Source organism: Electrophorus electricus, chromosome 3 (genome assembly GCF_041902795.1).
Source record: "Electrophorus electricus isolate QZ-2024a chromosome 3, ASM4190279v1, whole genome shotgun sequence".
Lineage (NCBI taxonomy): Eukaryota > Metazoa > Chordata > Actinopteri > Gymnotiformes > Gymnotidae > Electrophorus > Electrophorus electricus.
Genome location: NC_137499.1, coordinates 36,982,568 through 37,008,771, shown reverse-complemented (window position 1 = coordinate 37,008,771; position 26,204 = coordinate 36,982,568). Strand labels below are relative to the sequence as shown.

At 41.9% G+C, this 26,204-nt stretch overlaps 2 protein-coding genes across 3 annotated transcripts; both read right to left on the bottom strand.

Moving 5' to 3' along the window:
- Positions 1–776: 776 nt before the first annotated feature.
- mpp2a (MAGUK p55 scaffold protein 2a) lies at positions 777–17,719 on the bottom strand. Of its 2 annotated transcripts, none has more exons than XM_027017843.3 (13): positions 17,498–17,719; positions 11,725–11,773; positions 10,354–10,454; positions 9,672–9,824; positions 9,331–9,486; positions 8,763–8,990; positions 5,569–5,700; positions 5,313–5,415; positions 4,350–4,418; positions 3,849–4,010; positions 3,060–3,262; positions 2,741–2,869; positions 777–2,181 (listed from the first exon to the last, which is right to left on the bottom strand). In XM_027017843.3, the coding sequence occupies exons 2-13, from the start codon at positions 11,753–11,755 to the stop codon at positions 2,005–2,007; spliced, it is 1,644 nt and encodes a 547-aa protein (XP_026873644.2). In that variant the 5' UTR covers positions 11,756–11,773; positions 17,498–17,719; the 3' UTR covers positions 777–2,004. The 2 variants fall into 2 exon arrangements, with proteins under 2 accessions (XP_026873644.2, XP_081567501.1); XM_081711375.1 differs by lacking the exon at positions 17,498–17,719 and adding an exon at positions 12,187–12,205.
- A 577-nt stretch (positions 17,720–18,296) lies between these two features.
- On the bottom strand, positions 18,297–22,943 carry pyya (peptide YYa). The gene is made up of 4 exons (XM_027017857.2): positions 22,785–22,943; positions 21,816–22,003; positions 19,993–20,073; positions 18,297–18,597 (listed from the first exon to the last, which is right to left on the bottom strand). Exons 2-4 carry the CDS (start codon positions 22,001–22,003, stop codon positions 18,573–18,575), a joined length of 294 nt encoding a protein of 97 aa, XP_026873658.1. The 5' UTR covers positions 22,785–22,943; the 3' UTR covers positions 18,297–18,572.
- Between the last annotated feature and the right edge of the window lie 3,261 nt (positions 22,944–26,204).

Below are 26,204 nucleotides of genomic sequence, written 5' to 3'. Positions count from 1 at the left end.
CCTGCTCATGCTGACTGAAGCGTTGATGTTTATACCGCATTCATTACTGATGGCCACATGATCTCAGAGGTTTACACCAAATGCAGACATTAGGTCACTAAAAGCATTTATTCTGCAATAACACAGTTTGAAGTTGCCTCTCTCTCTCTCTGAAAAGCCAGGACCCTGAGATTCTGATTGAGATTCAGCCCGTCTGCAGTCAGTAAGTTTCTCACCTTTCTTTAGCATCTTATCTCTGATCGTGGTCGGTCACCAGCAGTGCGGGAGGCCTAAGAAACCCATTAAGTCACGCTTCTCTTACACAGCACACTCCTGGTGAACAGAGCAGCTCCCAGGAGCAGCCCACAGCACAACAGGCCAAAACCAACATCCACATCATTCTCTGTAGCTGCATGAGAATGGCTGGTGAGCTTTAGAACTGGAATGTAGGCTCTTGATCATTTTTCCAATATTGTCAACTGATAAAAAAAACAAAAAACAGCTAAGATGTATCCTGAAAAGATCAGTATATAGCAGAACTGGGATTACATAAAATATAAACGATGCACTGATTCAAGTGAACTTTCACGCACTGACTACACGCTGCAGTAGCCGCGTGCTCTCAGTTTCCGTCTGTAGATCACAGTCACTTGGAACAACTCGCACCTTTCAGACCACTGTGCACGGAACCGGAGCAGGCCAAGCTGATCAGCAATCAAACGTCCCCTCCTGCTGAACTCATGTTGTGAGCTGTGACCAAACAGCACTGTAAAAGACAACGCGATTTTATTCAAAGACACAATTCACTTCTAGATTTTTATTTGAGAAAATGTCGTTCCCTTTAAACCACACACAGCGATGGCAAGCAGAGCAGGACAAAGATCATCTCTTCTGGCCTATACATTTAATGAACATCAGGTAGAAAAGAAAGGATATCCAAAACAAATCCAATGTTTTTTATTCAAATATCTCCAGTATATGCCCTTAATTAAATAATAGCTGCCACCAATTTAATGCACTCAAACTTCATGAACAATTGTAAACCAGTTTTGTTGTATTTTTAAAGTATGGTTCATAGACGTGTATCATACCAATGAATAGCCATGCCTGCCGTCAGTCGATCAAGCACATAATGAATCTTAGCAGAGGAACGGACGAGTTAAAGCCACCAAGATCCATGCGATGGGTGAACACGTCACGGACAGCGTCACAGCATACGACGTCATGCTCACTGTTGTACGCTACTTACGCGGTCGTTTGGGTGTTTGACGTTAGATCGAGATTTCCTCACATTTAACTTGACATACTGGAAACGTACACTCATTTGAGTTGCTATGTACGATGATTTCATTCTGAAAGCGAGACTATGTGAACGAATAAATGGACCCATTACTAATATGCTCCAAATAAATTATAATAAAACCGCTATACGTGCGTGACATGCATGAAAATCTTTACAAAAGCCACTGGGAGTCCATACAAAATAGAACCTTGTAATAAAAATAGAATTTGGCAGGAAAACGTCGGACCGGCATCTACTGCCTTTGCTGTGGAGATATTGCGGGAAAGTGGTAAGACTTCAAGTCTGCCATTCTACCGCCAGTGATTAGGTCTTAAGAGCGTGTTTCGTTGTCCATCCAAACGTGCAGTTTGGTCCCACTAAAACAGCTGGAGAACAGGACGACTCATAATCTGTGCAGCGAAACATGCTAGACTCAACGATGTATCCCCCAGTATATGCAACTTTACATGCGCTCGAGTTCAGGTTTGCGTAATTTAAACAATATACGATCCTGTTCCTACACATCACTTTGCCGCTCAATAAACACGTGTATCGCAGGATGAGGGCAGAAACTACAGACACACACAAACACACACACACACCACCAGGACCACATTTGAACTTGTGAAAACCCTCGTCTTAAAAATTAAAATACATTTAATTCGACTGTAAATTAACCGAAAATGGGTAAGCTCTGTCGTTCAGGGTTTCACACGTCCTATATGTCTTTTGATGTGTGGTGCTTAAAACACCCAGCTAACAGGCACCCACTGGGGGGCGCCATTCAGCTTCTTCATGGAGGCTTTGAGACTGTGATAGGTCTCATCCAGGTTTTCGTTTACAATGATGAGATCAAAGTAGTGTCCATATGTTCTCTTAAGCCTCGTGCTCTCATCAACTGTCCTCTTCAGCTCAGCATCCTGGAAACAAGGAAGGTCGTACACACTTTGGTGATACGTTTCAGGAGTGGCATGGTTTTCATTTTTGTTGAATGTTTTCTTGAATGGGGAAATTCTCTGTGATTCACTATTTAGTTAGTGTTGCCAAGACGCTGTGGAGTGGAGCTATGTCCTGTGACATGCCAATCTCAACAGTGTTCCTATATTAAAAATGCCAATTGTGGAAAACTACACTACTCGGGAAGAACTGAACATCAAAAACAACCACAGCTAATTTACGGCAAATGCTCTGATCCATAGCAATCCTTATAATTTATCAGTATAAATTTCAGTGTGTGTGTTCTCCGTCGTGATCAAACACCTTGCGGTTATTAGCACCATGCTCGCCAAGGTGACCACCTCACCAAAGCCCATCTCTCAGGCTGGTAAAGCAGGAACAGCAATGTGCTAGCAACTTATGGGTTCAGTTCACAGTGAATTCACACACTGTCTTGCTGATAATCAACCAATTCACTCTAGATAAGAGCTTCTTCCAACTGGCGTAAACGTAAAAGTATCAGGCACAAGTGGAGCCTCTCACCGTGAGCTGCGTGGTGGCTACTCCTGATTCCACGCCTGAGCTGTTCATGGACTTCAGCACTTCGAACTCTGGAGCCTCGATGAACACCACGTAAGGCAGGAACTCCGACGTCCTCAGGACCTTCAGAGCCTAAAACACAGGAGATGCAATTACGCTCTCTCTGCCATCTCATTCAGATGTTCTTCTGTTATAGATTATAGGCCAGAAATATCGTTATGCACAAGATCAGGCTTAATGTCATTCATGAAATAGCCACAACATCTAGCAGCCAGTTCTCCGACGCACAGTGTGGTCGGTGTTCACGGGTGGAGGCTCTGACCTGTGGGTTGACGTCCAGGATGCAGATGCGTCCTGCCTCCACCACCTCGTGAATGGAGTCGATCTTGGTGCCGTAGAGGTTGCCGTCGTACTCGCCGTGCTCCAGGTAGCGGCCTGCCTTGATGTCGCTGTCCATCTTGCTCCTGGACGTGAAGGCATACATCATATTCTCCCTGTCACCTGCCTTGGGCTTCCTAGAGGTATCTGAAGCAGCACAGAGTCAGTGGACCATGAGGCAGTACTAGGGGTAGGCGAATTTATGATTGGTTATCAGTATTGCGGTTAACAGTCACAAAATGATTTTCCCAATATCATATTTTACATACTATTTTACTTAAAACTGTTTACTTCTTTTCCTTCTGTGCCTTTTTAAATATTTTATTTTTGAATACATAAGAAATATAAAAAATATCTAAAACTGTACTCAAGGCATGTCCTATTGCATCCAAACTTCAAAAAAATTAAGTATCATATTTATAAAATGCTTATCTAAAAAAATCTCCAAGAGGGCTGGTTTTTGCACACCTACCCAGAACCCTAGCTAATTGTTACATTAGTGCTAATCATGAGCAATCAGACAGGGGTGTTTCTTCCAATCCGTTGGGGGTGTGAATTATGTAGGAATTATGCAGATAATCACAGCTTCAATTTAACAGAACTGAACAACAACAACAAAAAGACTTTTCTGTAAACAGTTTAGAGTTCATCGTATGCCTGTTTCCTATACAGCACGCCAAATTAAAAACAGAGCTTGTAAGTGTGCAGAAGCTGGAGGCTGACAGGTGCTCACAGGGGATGGTGGTTCCATAGTGCTGAGGATCGGACACTAGCAGCTTGTTCTTCAGACTGCGCCGGCCCACTCCCTGAGCACCAATCAGTACCAGTGTCTTCCTCCGAAACGGAGGCACCCTGGCAACCTCCTCATAGATCAGCAGCTCGTGCCTGTCAAACTCTGAAGGAGCACCAGAGGAGAGAGATAAGGATATAAGAGGAGGGAGTGGGGGAAGACACACACCTCATGCTCATGGAACTCCAAACTAACATTCTCCAACAGAACGACACACTAACACTTTGTTGATGTGCCCTACTTGTGTTTGTGGGGAAGTGCCTAGAATGTTCCTGCCTGTTCACACTTGGTTCACACTTGGCTTGTCAGTTTCTTTTCTAGATTTCTAAAGCTGATACCAATAGAATAATGGTGCTTGGGTCGGTGTGTTCTGTACTTACAGCATGATGTTTACAACTATTTGAGACAGTCTGAATAAAAGGTAAAAATGGTGGGAACACAAACCTGCATTTTTGGTGGTCAAATACATCACTTTCTTCTTCTTCTTGCCTCCAATGCCACTACACAGAGTGCCTGTAACACAGCAGCACCCCCTTCAGATCAGGCAAGCTTACATATTTACACCTGGAAAGGTTGGGCTGCATAATGCTTTTGATGGATTCTTTAACCTTCAGTCCTGTGGCTGAAGTCTGAAAACTGAACATTTATCTAGGGAACAGCAGTAACAGCTGTATAATCTCTTAGAAATAGTTAACAAATCTCTGAATTGGAGTTCAAGGAAAAGAGCACATTGATGCCCTTAGATTATCCCAGTAATGGAGATTCTGGATTAAGACTGGATGATAGAGACTCTAGATTGCCACTGGATCATGGATACTCTATATTAGCAATGGGTAATGAAGACTCTATATTGCTACTAGTAATGGAAACTCTGGATTACCACTGGGTAATGGAGAGTCTAGTTTATCACTGGGTAATGGAGAGTCTAGTTTACCACTGGGTTCACATTACCAACCTGAAGTGACTCAAATCCCATTTTTTGTTTTAGTGTGACACAGATTAGATTTTTGCAGAGCTGTGTGGACACAAATCAAATCTTTTTAAATCAGATTTGAGTCACTTTCCTTATATCAGATTTGTGGTCATGTGACTTTAATGTGAATGGGCAGATCGGATGTCATGTGGCATTTTACCTGTATGCATTTGCTCAGCACTGTCATCGTCAGTAGCAGAACAAAGCAAACAGCAAATGCTACTTTCTGGCTTTTTGCCTTCTCTCTCTCTCTCTCTCTCTCTCTCTCTCTCTCTCTCTCTCTCTCTCTCTCTCTCTCTCTCTCTATATATATATATATATATATATATATATATATATATATATATATATATATATATATATATATATATATATATATATAATATTTATATATATTTTTGTAAACATATATATATAAAAATGCTCAGTGGTACCTGCAGGTGGAAGCTCCACATCTCTCTTCACAAACGCTTTCCTCTTTTCCTCTAACAGCTGACTGGGGATGAGTCCAGCGCTACCACCTTCAACCCTCTGAGCCTGCAGACACACACAGACACACATACCAGAGTCAACACACCCTTCATGCCCTTGACTGGGCACCCAAAACCCTGAGCTTTGCGGCGCGTTTCAGAGTAAGAGTTCGAAACCACCAGTGTGTGGTCATGGTGGCCTGCTGCCGGCCTGCCGTACCTGCCACCAGTTGACGTCCTCCTGGTTGACGATCTGCAAAATGTCTCCTGCACAGAAGCGGAGGCCAGCCTCTTTGCAGGGAATGAGGTTGTCACTGACCGGGTCATAGTCAAAGTGGCACTTCACGAAGACCTAGGCATGCAGATGACACGGCATTAACCAAAGCTCAAAAACATCAGCACACAACACGCACATTGATTTCTTGTAACGGATCTGCTGGCCTGAGTGCCGATGGGCGTGGAGCAGGACGCACAGACTCCCTCGATGAGGTGACATTTATTAACAAAAGACATGAACGACAGTGGCACTCATATACAACATGAACGAAAGACACGACTCAAACACGTAACAAAAATATAGACTCTCATAACACTGAACGAAGATTACATATGCATTTTACATTTGACAGCAGCCTAACAATGACCAATGGTGAGGCACGCGCTGACGTGGGTTTAAATAGACACACACAAACACGTAACCCCGTACAGGTGCGTGCCTTCACGGGGGTGTGGTTACAAACATGGGTGAACCCCCCTGCACGCGGCAGGCCGTACCACGTGACTCTTGGGGGGGGAGCGTCCCGTGACATTTCTCATATGTCTGTCTTAAAAACGTATTGTGATATTTTGTGATATTTCGCTTGTATCAGAGTTAGTGTAGATGTACTGTAGATGTACTGTAACATATATATATATATATATACAGAAAATTCTGAATGAAAGAATATTGGTGAATGTAGCATGTACTCTTATGTCACTTGTAGGAGCCATTTCAGCCCATTATATCTTTTACTTTCACCAGAAGATGTTAGAAAACATGACTGGATAAATCTACGTATCCTAAATGTGGAATGGCTGGGTCTGTTGTCAGAGATAGAGCCCCAGCTGTACCGGAGAACTGGAGGCTAACCACATGGGCATGCAGCCACTGACGTATGCAGTGGTCACTGGGGTCACGCACGACAGAGTGAGGCTTCTCCCAGGCTACTCTCCACCAGGAGCGCAACAACTGGGCCATCTCCATGACAACCATGTAGGCATAACAATGGTAAAGCAGCTATACGCTGCTACGAGCACCATTATGGATTTCCAATTCAAAAGTGTCTTCACTGAAGAGTCTCCTTGAACAGAATGCTCTGCACCTCACACTTCCAGGAGACATGTACAGTTCCAGACTGAAAATGAGTTATTGTCTGCACAGCCTGGTGTTGTTTGGCTTGATGTAGTTACATGATTGGAGTTCTTCACCCAGTGACTATTAATCTGTGAACGTTCCCGTGTGAATGAAGCCAGGAGAAGGTTGCACATTGACAGTCATCAGCAAGTGAAATCCCTAATTTCTCCCTTCAAAGACTATCACCACTATTGCATTGGAAGTGACTTCTGTATATGATTGCACATAATTTAGCCTGTTTATTTAGCTAGGACTTTGACATTATGTGACCTAAAAATATCTATACTTATGACCATTCACAATACATGACAGGTAAGTGTTCTACAATGGTATCAAAACAACGCGGCATCCCTAGTCCACTAACTCCCAAGCATTGCAGATCTTAAGACAACAAAATATTAGTTGCCAACATTAAAAATAATGTCATGTGTGGTGTGACTACATGTCATTGTCTATATGTCACTGTTATATTACAGACAGAGGTGGGTAACGCACTACATTTACTCTGTTACATTTAATTAAGTAACTTTTTGAACAAATTGCACTTTTAAGAGTTGTTTTAAAAGAGGGCAATTTATACTCTTAGTGGAGTACATTTGCGAAGTCAAAAATGTACTTTTACTCTATTCGTCAACATTCCTGTCAAGTAAGGGAGGGTTAGAGAAATCCCTAAAGATGATGAACAAGCAGCACTGTAAATTAGACAACTGCGCAGTAGACTTAAGGTACAAACTAGCACATTTTCCAATGTGAACCTCAAATTTTATGAAAAGTAGCTCGCAAAATATCCTTTCTTCTAAGGCTCATGTGTGTATAAAAGTGTGATGCGATCTCAATGATGTTCTAAGAAAAAATGGTCAGCTAGGCAATGTTGGATATCTAACTAGCTTACTTACCATATAATGAAAGCTTACATTTACAGGCATTTAGCTGACGTTTTTATCCAAAGCATCTTCCAATTATGATTGAACACAACTTTAGCAATTGAGAGTTAAGGGCCTTGAACCAGCAACCTTCTAATTACTAGTTAAGTACCTGAGCCACCACTGCCCAGTTAAGATGTAAGTGACCTTGGGCAGCAGCTCTGAATATTCCTCGAAACTACTAATCACAAAGTGATCATTTACTCTAATGTGGTCTTTGCGACTTATGTGACTTATGCACAATATTTTTGCCAATATGAAAAACCTCATGTATCTTAAACATAACACATGGACTAGTTTAAGTAGGACAAAGAACCAGAGCAAAGAAAATTTGTTGTTTATAAAGTATTTTTGCACGCTGAATCCAAATGTTTTCATAATATCTCTATCAACCATAGGGTTGTTTTTTTTGTTTCATTATATCTACATCTGCATTTATGGCATTTAGCAGATGTGATCTATCAAAATGCTTTTAGATGTCTACTTAGATAGGACATATAGTTTGCAACCCATTATACTCACTTGCAGTTATGTAGGCTATAACAGGCCTATGGAAAATCGGTAACAAAATGTCCCTCTATGTTGGCAGACTATTACTGGACATATTTTAAGTGTAATAACAGCCTTATTTATGAATAAGTAATATATACTTGTAAAATAGACATAAAACCACACCTAAGAGGAACACCTTTAAAACAGATTTGATTTGAATAAAAAAAGAACTACGAGGACCACATTTTTTAGTTTGTGGGATATATATATATCTTCCTATTCCTATCAAGTAACTCGCTACACACCACTCATTATTTTAACTTTCTTATTTGTAATAATTTAAATGAATACCTTTATTTCTACTTGAGTAATTAGTATTCAAACATAACAGTACTTTTACTTGAGTACAGTTTTTGACCACTATACCCACCTCTGATTACAGATAGACACCCTAGTATGAAAGAAATTGGGACTTCCATTTATAATATAGCAATGACACAGAGTAAACTGTAGCAACAGCAGACGATTAAAGGATTATCAAAAAAGAATTCCAAACTGGGAATACTGAAAGTCGCTATCACAGCCTAACGGCAGAGTGTGTGGTACTTGTCTGGGAGGCTGGGGCTCCTGGTAGCTGGGGAGAACTTTAAGCACCACGCTTCCACTGGCCTCCTGCAGCACGTCCTGCAGCGCCCGCGGATCGTCGCCAACATCTTTGCCGTTCACCTCCTTTATGATGTCGCCCACGTGGAGGAGGCCTTGCTGGTCAATCATCCCACCATGCAGGATACGGGCGATCACTAGCTCTCCGTTCTCCACCCGGAAGGTGATGCCCTGACAAGGAGCGCACACGGCCCATCACCCTGTGCCTCACGGTGCCACCTACTGCAGGCACCGAGAATCACCCAAAACCTACAATGAACTACAAAACTGTGCTGTTTATAAAGTATGGTAACATTTAAGCTTATGTTTTGGGGGGTTGTTTTCTGCTTACTTCATAAATCCTTAAATTCTTTAGATAGTTAGCCTAGAATAACCAGGAGCCTACATTATATCAAAGTCATTGGATGTTAGGTAGGCTACTGGCAGGAGTTCACATCATCTATTTGAGTTGTTGGTCAAGGACAAATGCAAACATGTGGACATGCAGATGGGTGCACTCTGACGGTCCTACCAGGTGCTCTCCGGCCACTTTGCGGATGCCCACCATGCGTACAGCATCTGCGGGGACAGGCGGGAGAGCGACTGTGGCCTCCCTAAAAGCCCCTGGGCTAGGAGGCGGAGTCTCACACGTCCGAGAAGCCACAGAGTCATGGGTCTTCAGAAGAGACTGTGAACCAATCATCACATGTCTAACAACGGTACACCAATGAACATAATAACAATAAATTTTTACCCGCGATGAATGATAGAGGTGAAATAACACCATAACATAATATAACTTGGATGTTAGGGTTGCGTGACCAAGGGTTCGTCTCTGGAATTGGGGCTGCTTGTGCAGTCTAGGGCTCGTACCTGGAAGTGGGGCTGGTTAAGGATGCGCGAAAGCTCAGCAGCTGTGTTGCTGCGGTGGGTGATCGGACTCAGCTCCCGCAGGATGTCCTGCACCAGCTCCAAATTATTATCCCTCACCGCCTCGAGCCGAGGCTCCTCTGGGCTCTCGGCACTCTGGCACAAAGCACACACGCACAGTACGGTGTCTTCAAAAACAAACATTCTCCAACAAACAAACATTCTCCCACAACGTTCTGCCTCAACATTCTCCAACATTCTACTATCATTCTCCAAAATTGTAAAGCTTGCAGTTGGCTTTTAGAATGTTCCAGAAAAAGCTACCTATAAAAAAAAATTGCTGTCTTGGCTGCCTTAAAATTTTTAAAGAATTGAGTTACTTTAACATCTCCCGCTTTGTGTCCTGTACTGTCAGGTAGGCTCCAGCCCCCAACAACCCTGAATTGGTCTAAACGGTTTCGAAGATGAATGAATGAATTAGTTAACATCAACAGACTGTTGTTCTGTAACTCATGATATTTAATTAACTCAAAAATTTAAATTGGACCTGTGTGTGTGTGTGTGTGTGTGTGTGTGTGTGTGTGTGTGTGTGTGTGTGTGTGTGTATGTGTGTGTGTGTGTGTGAGTGTGTGTGTGTGTGTGTGTGTGTGTGTATGTGTGTGTGTGTGTGTTTTAGCAGCCTCACCACTGGACTTTCCATGATGCCCTTGAGGAAGATTAGATCGAGATCATTCGCTGTGGTGGAGCTGGTGCTATCGCTCAGTGTGTCCAGAACCTGTGAAGCAGCTAGAGAGAGAGAGAGAGAGTGACAGAAGAGAGAGATAATAAAAGAACGATTAAGAAAGTGTGAGAGAAAGAACGAGAGTGAAAAAGTGAGTGTGATAGAGAAAGAGAGTTAAAGAGCAAGAGGGAGTAAGAAAAGGGAGAAAGATGGTTAAAGAAGCAGAGATAAGGAGGCAGAGTGACACATTTACTTTTCAACTGTCTCAGTTTGCTCTGAATTAACAGCTAACATTCAAGCATTACATCCCAGGCCATAAGACACAGTACAAGACCAAGCAAATCAAACCCTTTCACTAAGCATCATTAATAACTCCTCACTTCATTATTTCATATTAGCTCCTTTTTGTTTATATATGAGATTCCTTCATTCTCTTTAGCACAGCAGGGGCAAAACATTCGTCCCTGTAAAAGGCTTAATGAAGGAATCTTTCAGTGACTACACACCTCAGGCTTTATGGATTGCATTCATGGGCTCATGGTCCTTTTGACACAGATGCAAGTGGACAAAATCAATTTCTTCCTCTAAAGAAAGGCATTACAAGATTGGCTTGGGGGGCATATGCACTCTGGCACTTGTACAGCTGTTATAGAGAAATAATAAATTTTGTGTGTTAATGGAAAGCAGTTCAATCTAAAACTGGTGCAGGATTTAATCTTTGTCTAGATCTTGCAATACCACGTCAAAGGTTTTCACCAAAGGTAACAAAGCACAGAGGGATACCAGGACCTTGAATCACAGAACTCAAAGCGCAGAGGGGTATTAAGGGTGTTTTCACACCTGCTCTTTTTAGTCCAGTTAAATCAGACTCTGGTTCATTTTCATCATTGGTATGATTCCTTTGGGCAGGTATGATACAGTAATCGTACTCTCATGTAGACCAAAACAACTGAACAAGACCCTTGAGAGGAGGTGGTCTTGGGCCCGAACGACTCTGGAGTGGTTTGTTTGTGGTCAGAACGTGATCTGACCTTGATATGACCCATCTATCAGGTGTACTCCACAAGTTTGAGCTTAATGGCTCCCATAGCCAGGTGCAGCCTGGTATGTTGCCCAAATAATTACAAGAGATATGAACAAATGCCATCTCTGCTGCTGCAAAATATGTATTAGTGCAGAACAACGGACCTTCTTCCTGTATCTAGTTTCTTGCTCCTGCCCCATTGGAGAGAAGGTACTCATGGGGTTTATTGTGAAGCATTTTGGTACGCTTGGATTTATCTCTGTGTAAAAACCAACCAAACCGAGGGGGAAACGCGGACCAGAGCGACTCACCAGGCTCAGTGCTAGTAGCGGCCACAGGCATGATGGCTCGATCCCAGAGCTAGAGAGAGAGAGAGAGAGCGAGAGAGAGAGAGAGAGAGAGAGAGAGAGAGAGAGAGAAATCATACATTTTCCACTTGACTGAAATATCAGCACTTTGTCTATTAGTACGAGAAGCAACTTCAGACGGAAATGGAAAGAATGCATGTATTACATGTCCTTATTCTGATGGTAAAAGATGATTTTGCCATTGTGGCTGGTTTCCAAAAGAGCCAGTATATTCTCACCGAGGTTGAGGTCAGGCTTAGGAAGTGTTAGCTTTAGTTCATAGCATTAGTTTGCTGCAGTAATACACAAAGTTAATCTAAAAATCCCAGAGGTGGGAAGAAACAAATGATATATACTTTATTACTGTACTTAAGCACATTTTAAAAATATCTGTACTTGCGTATTCATATTTTTACTTCTACTCACTGCATTTCATAATAAAGGTTCTCTCCTCGCTACGCTTTAAGATTCGTTATTCAGTTTTTTGTTATGGTTTCCAAGGCGCAAGAGTCATGTGGTTTCATTCTCCTTTCAGTTTCAAATGGATGTGAAACAAGAATGAGGACGTATGATCCTTTGAGATATATCTCTGCACATTTGTACTGCTCACCTGTGACTGGCTATCCGATTTTTATCATGCAATAAAAAAATAACAGTAATAACTGATAATATGTCATTTGTTTTATTTTTGCAGATACAGGTCTAGTATTATGTATGTGCAATGTCTAATTAACAAGTAATACTCTAAAAAATAATTTACAAATGCTTTTTAAAGAAGCACTTTTAGTTTTTCATTTTAAGTATATCTAAGAGCATGTACATATTTACTTTTACTTAAATCAGTCCATATGCTTCAACCTTTACCAGAGTATTTTACTGGAATATTTGTACTTTTACTCAAGTAAGAGAATCATGTTCCTCTGCCCCTCTGATCCCCCCCAGACAGTACTGCAATGCTCCATGTGTGAATACACAGCTTGCCAGATGCTCAGATGCAGAACCACACATGACTCCTTTAACACAGAGAGGACAGAGATGACACAAGTACACCTTTAACACAGAGTGGACAGAGATGACTCAAGTACACCTTTAACACAGAGTGGACAGAGATGACTCAAGTACACCTTTAACACAGAGTGGACAGAGATGACTCAAGTACACCTTTAACACAGAGTGGACAGAGATGACTCAGGCACAGCTTTAACACAGAGTGGACAGAGATGACTCAGGCACAGCTTTAACACAGAGTGGACAGAGATGACTCAAGTACACCTTTAACACAGAGTGGACAGAGATGACTCAAGTACACCTTTAACACAGAGTGGACAGAGATGACTCAGGCACAGCTTTAACACAGAGTGGACAGAGATGACTCAAGTACACCTTTAACACAGAGAGGACAGAGATGACTCAAGTACACCTTTAACACAGAGTGGACAGAGATGACTCAAGTACACCTTTAACACAGAGTGGACAGAGATGACTCAAGTACACCTTTAACACAGAGAGGACAGAGATGACTCAAGTACACCTTTAACACAGAGTGGACAGAGATGACTCAGGCACAGCTTTAACACAGAGTGGACAGAGATGACTCAAGTACACCTTTAACACAGAGAGGACAGAGATGACTCAAGTACACCTTTAACACAGAGTGGACAGAGATGACTCAAGTACACCTTTAACACAGAGTGGACAGAGATGACTCAAGTACACCTTTAACACAGAGAGGACAGAGATGACTCAAGTACACCTTTAACACAGAGTGGACAGAGATGACTCAAGTACACCTTTAACACAGAGTGGACAGAGATGACTCAAGTACACCTTTAACACAGAGTGGACAGAGATGACTCAAGTACACCTTTAACACAGAGTGGACAGAGATGACTCAGGCACAGCTTTAACACAGAGTGGACAGAGATGACTCAAGTACACCTTTAACACAGAGAGGACAGAGATGACTCAAGTACACCTTTAACACAGAGTGGACAGAGATGACTCAAGTACACCTTTAACACAGAGTGGACAGAGATGACTCAAGTACACCTTTAACACAGAGAGGACAGAGATGACTCAAGTACACCTTTAACACAGAGTGGACAGAGATGACTCAGGCACAGCTTTAACACAGAGTGGACAGAGATGACTCAAGTACACCTTTAACACAGAGAGGACAGAGATGACTCAAGTACACCTTTAACACAGAGTGGACAGAGATGACTCAAGTACACCTTTAACACAGAGTGGACAGAGATGACTCAAGTACACCTTTAACACAGAGAGGACAGAGATGACTCAAGTACACCTTTAACACAGAGTGGACAGAGATGACTCAAGTACACCTTTAACACAGAGTGGACAGAGATGACTCAAGTACACCTTTAACACAGAGTGAACAAAGATGACTCAGGCACAGCTTTATGAGCTACTAGCCCTGACTGTTACAGCACCTGCATAAACTGGAGATGTTAGCTGTTTTCATTTTTTTCCAAAGGTGGACATAAGCCTTCTTCACAAAAGTGAACGTTAGCTTTTCTTTTTTAAAACAAGACACATTATCCATTTTTTCCTTCTGTTCTCTTTATACTTATGGCATTACCATTGTAACTTGATGTGTACAGAGAAGCTCTTGTGGAAAGGAATAGAAGCTTTAATGCAAAGATCTCTGTATTAGAAAAGTACAAGCAGATAGCCAAAAATGGGGGGGTCAGAGATATAGTCCAGAAACACAATCCAAAATGCCCAAAATGACAGGGCAAAAATAAAAACAGGCAAATAAATCTAAAAGGAAATCCAAAAATAGTAACCAGAAGTCAACAAACACAGAGAGAGAATGGTAAATGAGCACTGGGCATGCACTAGAATAAACTATAGCAATACTTCACAATCACTGAGTCTTTATAGGATGGAATAATGAGGAACAGATGAGTCTGATTAATATTCTGGGGAAGATGATCTACTGACAAGGTGGGTGCTCTCCTGGGAATTCTGGGATATTGAGTCATGATCTGTAGTTCTCTGTTGAGCATGACAAACCTACATCAAAGATGCTGAATGTCAACATTTTAAAGTACAAAATGTACCTTAAGTACATCTAAGAGTACATTTATGTCCATAATGTGCAGGCACTAAAACAAACCCACTGGATGAGGGACCCTATTTTGCAATGAAAAAATCTCACAGGGGTTCATCTGTGGAGTAAGTCTGGAGAGAGACATGTGACTGTACCCTGCTGCAGGTCTGCTGTGAAGCTAAAGTAAAGATATTTCTGTCTTCTGAACTGAGCCTTAATGGGGGTTGGGGTGGGGAGACACTTCTGGCTTGTACATATTTATATTCAAAACACTCATACATATTCATAAGTGTGAGTCATTGGAACTGAAAGGATGGACCTGACTAGGGGTTGGGTTTCTCAATGTGCATGTACACATATCTAACATATATGAAAATCTCAATAACATTACAGTCACAATAAACCCTCTTAAATTCAGAAGTCAGATTCAAATACAGGAATTCAGTATCTCATCACAGCATCACTCATTTTTAACACAGAACAATGTAAATGCATTTATTTTGGGAGATCAAAGCCACTCATAAACTCGACCAGTAGAGGTAGAGAGTGCCGACAGCTTTTTACACTGTACAGTTTTACCATCTCACATATGAATGCATAAAATTATACACTAAATTCACTGCATAGCTCCAAGCATCACAAGTATAAAGACACAAAATGTGTAGAAAACTGATGTCCTCACAAAGCACCTCACGATTCAAACTCTTGAGAATCTGACACTGATGAGCACGTCAAAGGCATTTTTTGAACAGACAGCATTCTTCACAGTGTATTTATAACCAATAACAAAATGAGTATTTCTAGAGTTCCCAGTGTTGTGCTGCCATTTAGCAACGGATGAATTGCAGGGACCTCCACATCACCTCCACGGACTGCCTTTGCTGACAGTGCAGCTGAGCCCTGAGGGACGACCAAACACACTGGGTTCAGGTAGTGTAGAAACCATGATAAAGGTAGGCGCAGAAGTGGAACACAACAGTTCTGAACCTTTGGTGTGGCCTATGAATACAGCACATGATTGGCAAGGCCTTGAACTTAACACACTGGGCAACAAACTGCAAACCTTTTTTTGTTTGTTTGTTTCACAGTCCAAAATAGGTGGACCTTATAGTACTTTTAATTCTGAATTCTAATCTATTTTAGAATTTTTCTATCAGGCGTTGTTTTTAAGTGGCAGGACAATTAAGTTGTCCTCCAACAGAAAAGTGGAAGGTTGGCACTGAAGAACTTCTCTAGTGTTTAGGCTTCATTGCCAAGTGGACTCACTCCAACCAGAAGTGGCTGAAAGCTCCATAGCTAAGTGGAATCCCCAGGGAGAGCCATGGAGGGGGTCTCGAACCCTCCACCCTCAGTCCACACACCCTGAGCAGTAGAACAGTAGCCCTGCTAGCAGGATCCAGCACCCACATACTGAATGCTCTTTCCTCATCACAGTCCCTGTGCACCATCTGGTCCCATGGCCACACCCCATCTGTCCCCCGTGCATACACACACACACACACACACACACACACACACACACACACACACACACACACACACACACACACACACACACAAAGGCCTCCTCTGCACAATGACAGACCATTGTTCCATTATAATTAGAGCTGTTCCATTATAATTAGACAGACCATTATAATACGAGTTTTGTTCTATTGTGTGCATTCAGTGAGCACCAGCAGCGAAGCTCAAGCCTTTAAGACTCACGCTCAGACTGAAGTGGAACTAAGTGGTAAAAGTCCTGTTTTTTTAACGTATTTATTTTTATTTTTCAGCGAATCATCTTGTTGCACAGGTAGGAATAAAAGTATCACGGGACATCAGTAACTCACAAAGAACCAATCAGATTCTGTTCAGCCTGCGTCAGTCACCGTTAGAATCTGAAAGGCTGAAAGGCGTCTAGACGTTAACTGCGTAGCTCTATTCTCCTTAGGCACGGCCTGACGAGCATGGGCGCCAGTGTGAACTAGATGCAGTCCTCTAGGCTATATCATAACAGCTCTGGTGATTTATACTAAAACTACACAAACTGCGAAGAGTGGAGAGCTCTACTCGGCGGAACCGTAGATCCCCTTAAAATAATAATTATTTGTATAATAATAATTATAATATTAAAATAGGAATTAATCACTAGCATCAATCATGCGCGATTATTTTTGCTAGTGTACCGACTGATGTCTGCGAAGTTTTCAGTCTTTCTCATCTCCTGTCTTGTTTTGTTCTGCTTCTGTCTTTCTGTAAGTAAGCACGAAGCTGGTAAGGATGATAACACCCATAAACAGCATAAGACGCGAGAAATCGCCACAAGATCATACGGACAGTGCTCCATTTTACGTGGGATACAAAAGTGTCATATGTGTGTGAGCCCACACACAACATGGACGGACGCGTGTGTCGGCAATAGGCAACACCATTGATACGAATCCGCATTCTGAAGAAATGAATGCATATACGACGGGATTTTACTACGAGTGAAGAAACATGCAACAAAGGAAAGCCAAAACTCGGCAAATCAAAACACATTTAATGCACAATAGCCAGAAATTAGGGGGTCATGTCATGAGAATAACAGTACCACGGCAATAAACACAATGCAATAGGATAAGAGAAGCGTGTCGGAAAAACCAAAACATACGCAGCAGTATACGGAATAAAACTAACCTCGCTTGTATCGGTGGTCGCGTCGATGTGCAGCCTTGTTGATACAGGTAACCTGAACCGCTACCAAGCGTCAAATCACGCCTTTCGCTGCGCAGCTCAAAAGGAGCCTTTACGTTGTCTGCTAGGTGGGACCTGCCGGCTTCATGCAACCGAATACGCTTCACAACCGTGAGCACCGCGCGTCGAGTCTGTTGGAGTCTGGGCTTTAAGCATCGGTTTGAATATACGCTACATAGATAGGATATGCAAATGTTAATCAATACACAAATAACAGCTGTCAACAAGCATATTTGTAACGCTAAAGTTCAATATTACAATGTGTAAATTGTTTTGGAGCGTAAAAAACACGGAACAATATAGCGGAATATAATACAAAAAAAATAACCGCGTGTGCTTAGCTATATCTCTCAATTACAGTTTCCAGTAAACTGAGAACAAAACTAGGAACAGTTGTGTCACGGAAAAGAAATTAAAAACTACATGCCAGCAAAAATCCTTTTGTTAAAATGATCTAGTTGGACAACGTTTATTTAAACACGCCTAATTTTATTCTAGCTCATATTCTAGTGTTACGGAGCGGGGGCTATTGTTTACATACACGTGATAAAGCGATGGCATCTTCCGCTTATGAATAAACAATGGTACAGAAGTGTATCAGAATATGGTGATAAATGTATTTTGGCTTGGCCTTGTTTGTGTGCGACAGGAAACAGTTCAGGTCCCCGTTGCTTTCCTGTTAATAGACCACAGTGTGTCCTTTGTGCCCTTCCACGAGCAAATACGTGTTCAAGCAAGTAAGTTCAGATAGCATGTCATCAAGTAAACTTTTAATCACAGTCATTGATATGTACAAACGAAAAGAATATATCATCTGTAAGACAGTGAATTGTGAACATATATATTAATATTCTATGTTCAGTAATAAATTATGTACAGGTTTAATGCGAGAAGGTTGAGTTGATCTGTGTGAGGATAATGGAAAGGGTTTTAGTTGAAATGTGGCGTTCTGCAGGCTTGCTGTGGGAGGCACAGGAAAGCAGAGTGTGGTTGGGTCGCTGGCAGGACACAAACACCATCACCACATGTACGAGTCCTCGTATCTGAGAGAGACAGGAAAGGACATAGAGTACAATTTTATTACCTCACATTTACTGAGCATCAGCTGAACGACCTGTCTTTAGGTATTGACATAGCACAGCTCCACTCGGGACAGGTAAGAAATTAATGCATACAAGCGCTTAAGGGGGTGGGGAGGGGTGAGATGGCCTTCATTTAAAGTTCCTTGCAATGGCCTAACTAGGACCTTCTGGCTCCCGGTGCAAAACGAAATCATACCCCCATATATATGTAGTGAATTAAATAATGTGCAGTTAGCTTGTTTACTTGCTATTTTTATGTCTCAATTAAGCCAGTGCTCATTAAAGCATGCACCCAGGTATAGTTCGTGCTACGTGCTTTGCACTTAGCAAAATCTACGAGTTTAAAGTCCAAATTTTTTATTTTTATTTATTTTTTTTTACCTCTGGCATTCTTAATCTATATAACAGTCAAACCATTAGCCTACTCTCCGGTTCTCTGAAGTAAGCATCCAGTTTAGGTAGGCTGTTTTATTCAGCCAACTGCTCGGCGCTTTCTTTTGGCTTTTGACCTAGCTTAGACGGAATACCACAGAATACATAAAAAGTAAAAGCCTCCTCTAACGTAACCGTAACGCTAGACTACCGATTTAAATCGCAATAAATATACGTCATTTTGGTAATTCGATACTGGTTAAATAAAATTTTCTAGAGAACTATTACCACGCAGATATGTTGTTATATTTTAATGAAATTGCTTTCATCTTTTAGGATTTCAGAGTTATAAATAATATGTCGTTTTTGAAAGATCAATTTAAGAAGCATTTGTCCGTTTGTCTACATTATGAATAATCGGGGCATAACTGAACGTCAGCGTGTGTGAGTGAGGCAGGTGAGGCCTATTTTTAGGTTAACGAATCTGTTTGTGAATTATAGATGCGTAGCGTAAGCGCACACAACATCCCAGCCCCTACAACTGTTAAAACGTTTCGGCGGCTTCTCATTTACAAACTTGGCTCTGTTTCCTGTGGTTCTTAAGTCTAATGCAATAGGGTGTTAAATGTCAAGGACTCTGCTATTCGTTGTCTGTGAGGCTGCCCAAACTCACTCCATCACTGATGGGTGGAGAGAAGGGAAAATCCATCTGGCCCCTGTTTTCCTTACAGGTGTGAAAAATTCATGAGCCAGTGCTCTGTCTCATATTACTGCGCAGCTCAGCTCCCCTTACGTGGATGCCCCATGAGAAATAGTTCTGGGCTTTTGGCAGGTGTTGCTTTGATTCCTCATTCCAGGTCCATTCCCTGTTGCATTGTACTTTCATTAGGCCGATATGTAACCTTTGTCTGTAATCCCTGTTTTAGAAACATAATTATTCTAAATAAATTTTACTTTGTTAGCACTTGTGTGTTATGGCGTCACCTTGATCTCTGGTTGTGCTCGTTACTCTCTCCAAACAGCAGGTCAGCCATTCCTCCCTCTGGAGTGGACCTCTTCCCATACCTGGCAGAGGTAGAACACAGCAGGAAAGCAGAGCGCTATCAAGTCTTTATCTTCAACAAAATGAGTTAACAGAAAAAGGTTTTGGTTTTTTTTCCTGAAACAGTGATGACAACAAGCATGAACTTGTAATGTAGCCTTTTCTTCACAAATGAAACTGCATGGAAGAACTAGGGTCGTACATTACTGTCAAATGCATCTAATACTTATTAGGGTAACCAACTCTGACTGGGTTGCTGTGGAATAATCTTGGGAAATCTGACAGCGGCAACACAGATGGGGACAGGAACAATTTTAATTGGTCTAAAGGTGTGCAGTATATGTATCTGCAAAAGAGCTGGGAAGGGAGGTGAGGAGACCACTAAACAACATCGTCATCATCGTCGTCATCATTATCCTCAAAAGACTGGTGTTTCATTATTACCACTGGACACATAACTCAATCAGGATCAATAGAAGAATATTAAAAACCACTGCAGATTGAGGTTGAAAGCAGATGCAAGGGATCTGAAGTTCATTTTCAGGTCTTTTTTCTAGTGTGCATCAAAAAGCATTAGGGAGGCAGTTTTCACGCATAGAGCCAAAAGGGTAACACTCACATCCATGAAGTAATTTTACCCTCCAAACCCTCTTGAACAGACACCTGCCAGCAGCATCCATCAGTCGTACTTAAAAGCCCGTATTGCACTTAGTTCTGAAATGGGGTCACTGTAGAAGGTGACCAGAGCTCTAAGCATTACAGTATGAAGAGGCTTCCATTTAACGGCTCTGTTTGTCCGTATGTTTTGGGACAGGTGTAAATGCAGCAGCTTTGACCTTTTAAAAAAAAACTCAACACAGACTCAGCGTTATCATGCCTATGACCACGCCCACTTTTGAGCTGGCCTATCAGCTTTCGGTCTTCTGATTCTCACTTGTTCTGTTTCTTTCTGATGCACTTATATACGTGACTAAGTGTACTTCAGGTATTTGTGAAGTCGAGCGATTGTAAACATTGTTTCCTTAAATACTGGGTCTGCTGACTTTAGTCAGGCCTCTCTTATTTCAGAGTAAATTTCCTTTGCATTTCAAGCCTGTTTGTTTATTTGCATATCCCAGCTGCTTGTCCGTTTACATGCTGTATCCTGTACCTGTCATCACGAGAGTTCTTTTAATTCACTACAGGCAGCGCAGTAGGTGTCCCATCGTCTTGATTTTCTCTGTTTTGTACGCTAGTGCTGTGAGTTAAAGTGTGGGTTTTCTTTCCCTAGACGCGAGCTCGCTTCTCAGGGGGTTGGGCAGTAGGGTGTTAATCCTATTGAATATAGGAGCACTCGCTTTCAAATGTCAAGCAGCTATTCAGAAATCATAAATGCGTAAATAAACCTTCATGGCAATGCAGGAAGGGCCACACGAATCGAATCTATAACTGCCAAAATTCGTTTTGGATTGGATTTTGGACCACTCAAGGGTGCATCTCCTCGGGTTTTATAGCCTTGATACCGAAATAACGAGTGCATCAGCCATTAAGGAACGGCCAATAATGACGCTTTAGACTACAGATCTGAATTATACTGTCTGTTCGCTACCTTATGCGATAGAGTATTAAAGATTGCGCTCGGTACTACTGCACGAGCGGGAAATTGTAATCAGGGATGCGTAGGAGAGCCCTGGAGTTGCGAGGCGCGAACCTGTGTCTGCAGACAGGAACATTTTCGGACGGACGAAACGAAGCTTTTTCACGACGGAGCGTGGATTGCTCTCACCTTTGTCTCGTGATGAGATTGATGTAATGTCTTAGAGCTGTGTAGTATTTCGCCATCTCTTCTGGGGCCGCGTCATCCCCCGGGTTCTCCGGCTTTGGCGGGTAAGCGTCAACGAAGGTGCCGAGATATAGAAGTACGCACAACAGCACGGTGGCGACGACGGTCCACGACTTCAAAATGATGGTCATCTGTTAACGGGGGAAAAAAATACAAGAAGTAAGTTAAATATATACCTGACTATAACTGTGAAAACACTACTTGTAAAAGCTTGGTCTAATCTAATGTAGTTTTGGTGAGTTTTCATTAATATTCAACAGTAGCAATACCACCAGCACTATCATTATCGTCTTATTTTCTTCTTCTTTATCATCATAAGCAGAAGTAGAAACAGTTTAGTTACCTACGCGACGAGAATCTTGAAACCGTTTTTTTTTTCGAATAGATTATAAGGTATAGTAAAACTTTAAGTGAAAGATTCAGTTCTACAAAACCGCATGCATATTAAGCTGTGAAGACATCGTTTGTGAAATAGCTAAATACAAGTCCACCGTCGGGCAATGAGAAGGGTAAAGCGGGTATGGTGAACTTGTTTTTTCACTGCTGAATGTCAAATCACTAACAGTAGTTCTCGGTAAATTATTGTTATTTTCCGTTGTGTTCAGGTGAAACTTAAAGTTGCTTGTTCCGCGCGTGTCGGAGAAATGGTTGCTCTCCGTGGTCCTGATTGTTCAACATGTTCACACAAAAAATGATACGGAATAGAATGACAGTGCATCAAGAATCACGATGGTTTCATCTAATCATAAAAAGCAACAGGTCTATATTTCAACATGCATTTCATTATTTCTACACTGCGTGCCAATCCTGCGCTGTAAGATGCCTTTTCTCGAGTAATAGAAAAGGAGAGGAAGGCGGTTTTAAAGATAAATACCAATAGTGTACATGGTCTCCGAGAGGTAACTTACTTACTTTCGGTAATGTCAGTGCAGAGATAATGCCGCTTCGATTATAAGACGGGGCGTTCAGGTAGTTGTTTTTAAAGTCTTCTGTTGCTTTTGCGAAGGTCCTTTAAGAAGTTGTCTTGTAATCGCAGATCTGTCTTATTTTACCTGCAACTCCCACGATTTATATACAGTACTCTCTCTCGAGCTGCGTAAAACGAGACGGGAATGGGAGGGGCTTAGCCCACAGACCCATCAGCGCGTCACCTCAAATTATGAACACTTTAATAAAACAGCCCCCCCGGTGCACTTCCTTTTTATACTGCTTAACGAGCTTCCGTAAACCTTTTTGTTACATGTTGGAGTCACTCCCAATAGCGTTTATTTAAACATCAGACATTTCGCACTTAATTTATATCATCTAACATACTATTAATGGATTTTTTATGTTCAACTCTGTCCTCAAAATTATTACTCAGGTTAATGTATGTTTAAACAAATATTAGTACATTCCCACATGTAAAAACCGTTAACAAATATGAAAATGTAAATATGAAACATATGAAGTTCGCAGATGTTTTGCTTCCGATATGTATCGGGCTATTTCTGAGAATGCGAGTAATTACGCGCGCTAAGGGTCACCTACAATAACTGTCGAACAACACCAGATGACGCTACAGACAAAGTGACTTTTCCACTGCGCTTGTCAGTCGAGCAATCAAGTTATTATTAAGGCTTATGAACTTCTTCTGTGAACTTCGTGACCAACGGACTGCATCTAGATGACGCACAGGATGGAAGCGTTAAAAAACGAAAGAATACGCCCACCCTCCACAGTCGCTCTTTTCCTCTCTCAACACTCGCAAATATTTCGCATTGATCAACAGTTTAACTATCACGCTTATGCACATGCGCATATTATCGGCTCCACATCAAGCCTTTTCAGAGCTTTTTTTTCTGGATTTAAAGAGCACATATTTGCAGGAGGAATCGGATATGGCATATGAATGCCGAAATGTCGAGTATACTGGAGCTTGGGGGTCTTGTAGTGATTCCCGGTTTATTTTAACAGTTATCTTGACATACATCCTCCAAACCATAGCACTATTCAAGCACCTTGTCAAAGAGTAGTAGTTTTACGAACACTTTAAATTAAAGTATTTTCTAAAAACCTATAGGTAATTAGAGAACGAGACCACATTAGCCAAGAGTGGGGAGTGTTTTCAAAGAGGTGTGTTTATTTGTATTAGATATATCTAGTGCAATATTGACGGCTGGGACATTCCATTCGGGGCTAATGACGTACTTACATTACCCCTGTGTTATTGCTCTATTGATAGAGAAAAGTATGCGCTCTAAGCTTTCGTAACATTTCGTAAGCGTTTGTGTTGCTTTTCCCTGTAACATCAACACGAAAGCATAACAATGCTGCCGCTTTTACACTGTGTCTTAGTGTAACAGCCCGTGTTTAGTTGTTGGATATTTGTTAATACTGTGAGACAGACATATTGATATGCCATGTGGCATTAGAAAATAGCTATACAGTAGTTGTGATACATTAGTCGTGAAGCGCAGTCGTGGGTGATGGGCTCTGCTGGCAACGTAACACAGCATGAGTGAGAAGATAACTGGGTCGAGTGAACTGTCCCGGCCCTGGCGTCCGGTCCAGCGCCAGCTAGGCGGGAAGATAAGGGAGCTACCGGGGCTTCTTGCTGCAGACTGCCAAAAGAGAAGGTGAAAAGTCAAACATGAAGTTTGTAGACTCACACGTATTAACTGCGAATGAGACACACACCCACACATGCAGAGATAAGCAGCAATCTACATTTAAAAAAACAGCTGTTCGGTGGTAGCATATATTGGTAACAGTCACTTATTATTAAATGAGACAAGTTTTAATACTTTGAGTAATTATGTTCGTAGTGTCTGATTCGGGCTAGAGGCATATCCTTATTCGTATGATACGAGAAGAAACAATAGCTGACAGTAATAGCTGACTTTTCAATCAAAGCCATTATTTTAATGATGCGAAGCGCAAAGTCAAACAAGCGTGCTAAAAGATACACGCTATTTTCACGCATGTTCATTCACAAGGGCTGTGGAGTGTAATTAAGTGGGTGTGGTGATTCATTAGCATTTTTTAATTCATTAATTTTACTCCACTCACATATTTTAACCAACTGTACTGCGCCTAGGAATAACTAGGAAGAACGTTAATAACTAGAAACCTCTTAATAACCAGGATTTTGAGCTGTACTCATAAAGATGGCAGCCCTTTATCGGTTAGAAATCACTTTCATATACAATATATACAATTTTAAAATGATTATTCCATGACCTGCTGTAATTACTGAGCATTTGCAGTGCAGTTCGTTAGCAGGTCAAACTCTACTCATATCATGGAAGCAGGGGCACCTCTAGGAATTTTGGGTCCAAGGAAATCATATCGCATTGGGCTCCAATGAAAAAATGATTTAGGGCCCATCTGAGTCACATGCTGTCTGCATGGAAGTGTCTGATTGCGCATTGTCTTAGATGTTATGATGGAAATCGATGTGTTCTTCGCAATGTCATATGTTTTTATAAAATTAGTGCCACCTTGCCTTCCTCTGCCTCGTTTACATGGACACAATACAATACAAAAGACAATACAAATGACAATAAACCATCACAGGACGACTCTGTGCTCCTGCAATAAAAGCAGTGTGTTGGAGCATTGTGCTCAAGCTGTAGTGGATAGTGACCTCAGAGATTGTCTAATAAGCCAGTTTCCACATCCAGGGTGAGGGGTGGATTGCTCATTATGCCCAAAGATACTGACATGTGTTAGCATAATTGACACACCCCTCAGTGTCACTGAAATGGTTTTTACTGACATGTGTTAAAACTGGAAAACACGTCCTACTCATAATAACAGTGAAATGCCAATGAAGCTGGAGCCTAATGAGCTCATGAGTTGTGGACGAGTTTTCATTCTCTCTCTATCTCTCTCTCTCTCTCTCTCTCTCTCTCTCTCTCTCTCTCTCTCTCTCTCTCTCTCTCTCTCTCATTCTCTCATTCTCTTTGTCTCATGTCTGCCACGTCAGGGAACTGGATTTAGCCTCGAAGAGCGTGACTCGTTCGCTCCTCGTTTGCGTCGACGGTCTCTGGTTGAAGATCTTCTTCCCTGATGTACCCCTCCCCCTCTCCATTTGTCTTGCTGCCATGCTGAAGACATCAGTGTGCTTGCTCACTGATGGTGGGCTCCCGCCATGACACCATGCTATTCTCTGTGCATTTCTCATCTATGTCTCAGCTTGCTGGCCTGTTCAGCCCCCTCGAGGTGTGAGTGTGTCATGCCGCCTGACATTGTTTTGCCAAAATGGTCCCCAGCTCACACTGGGTAGAGTCACATCATCTTCGGCGAAGCCAGCGACCTCGTTGAACACGTGAAGGCCTGCTGCACACC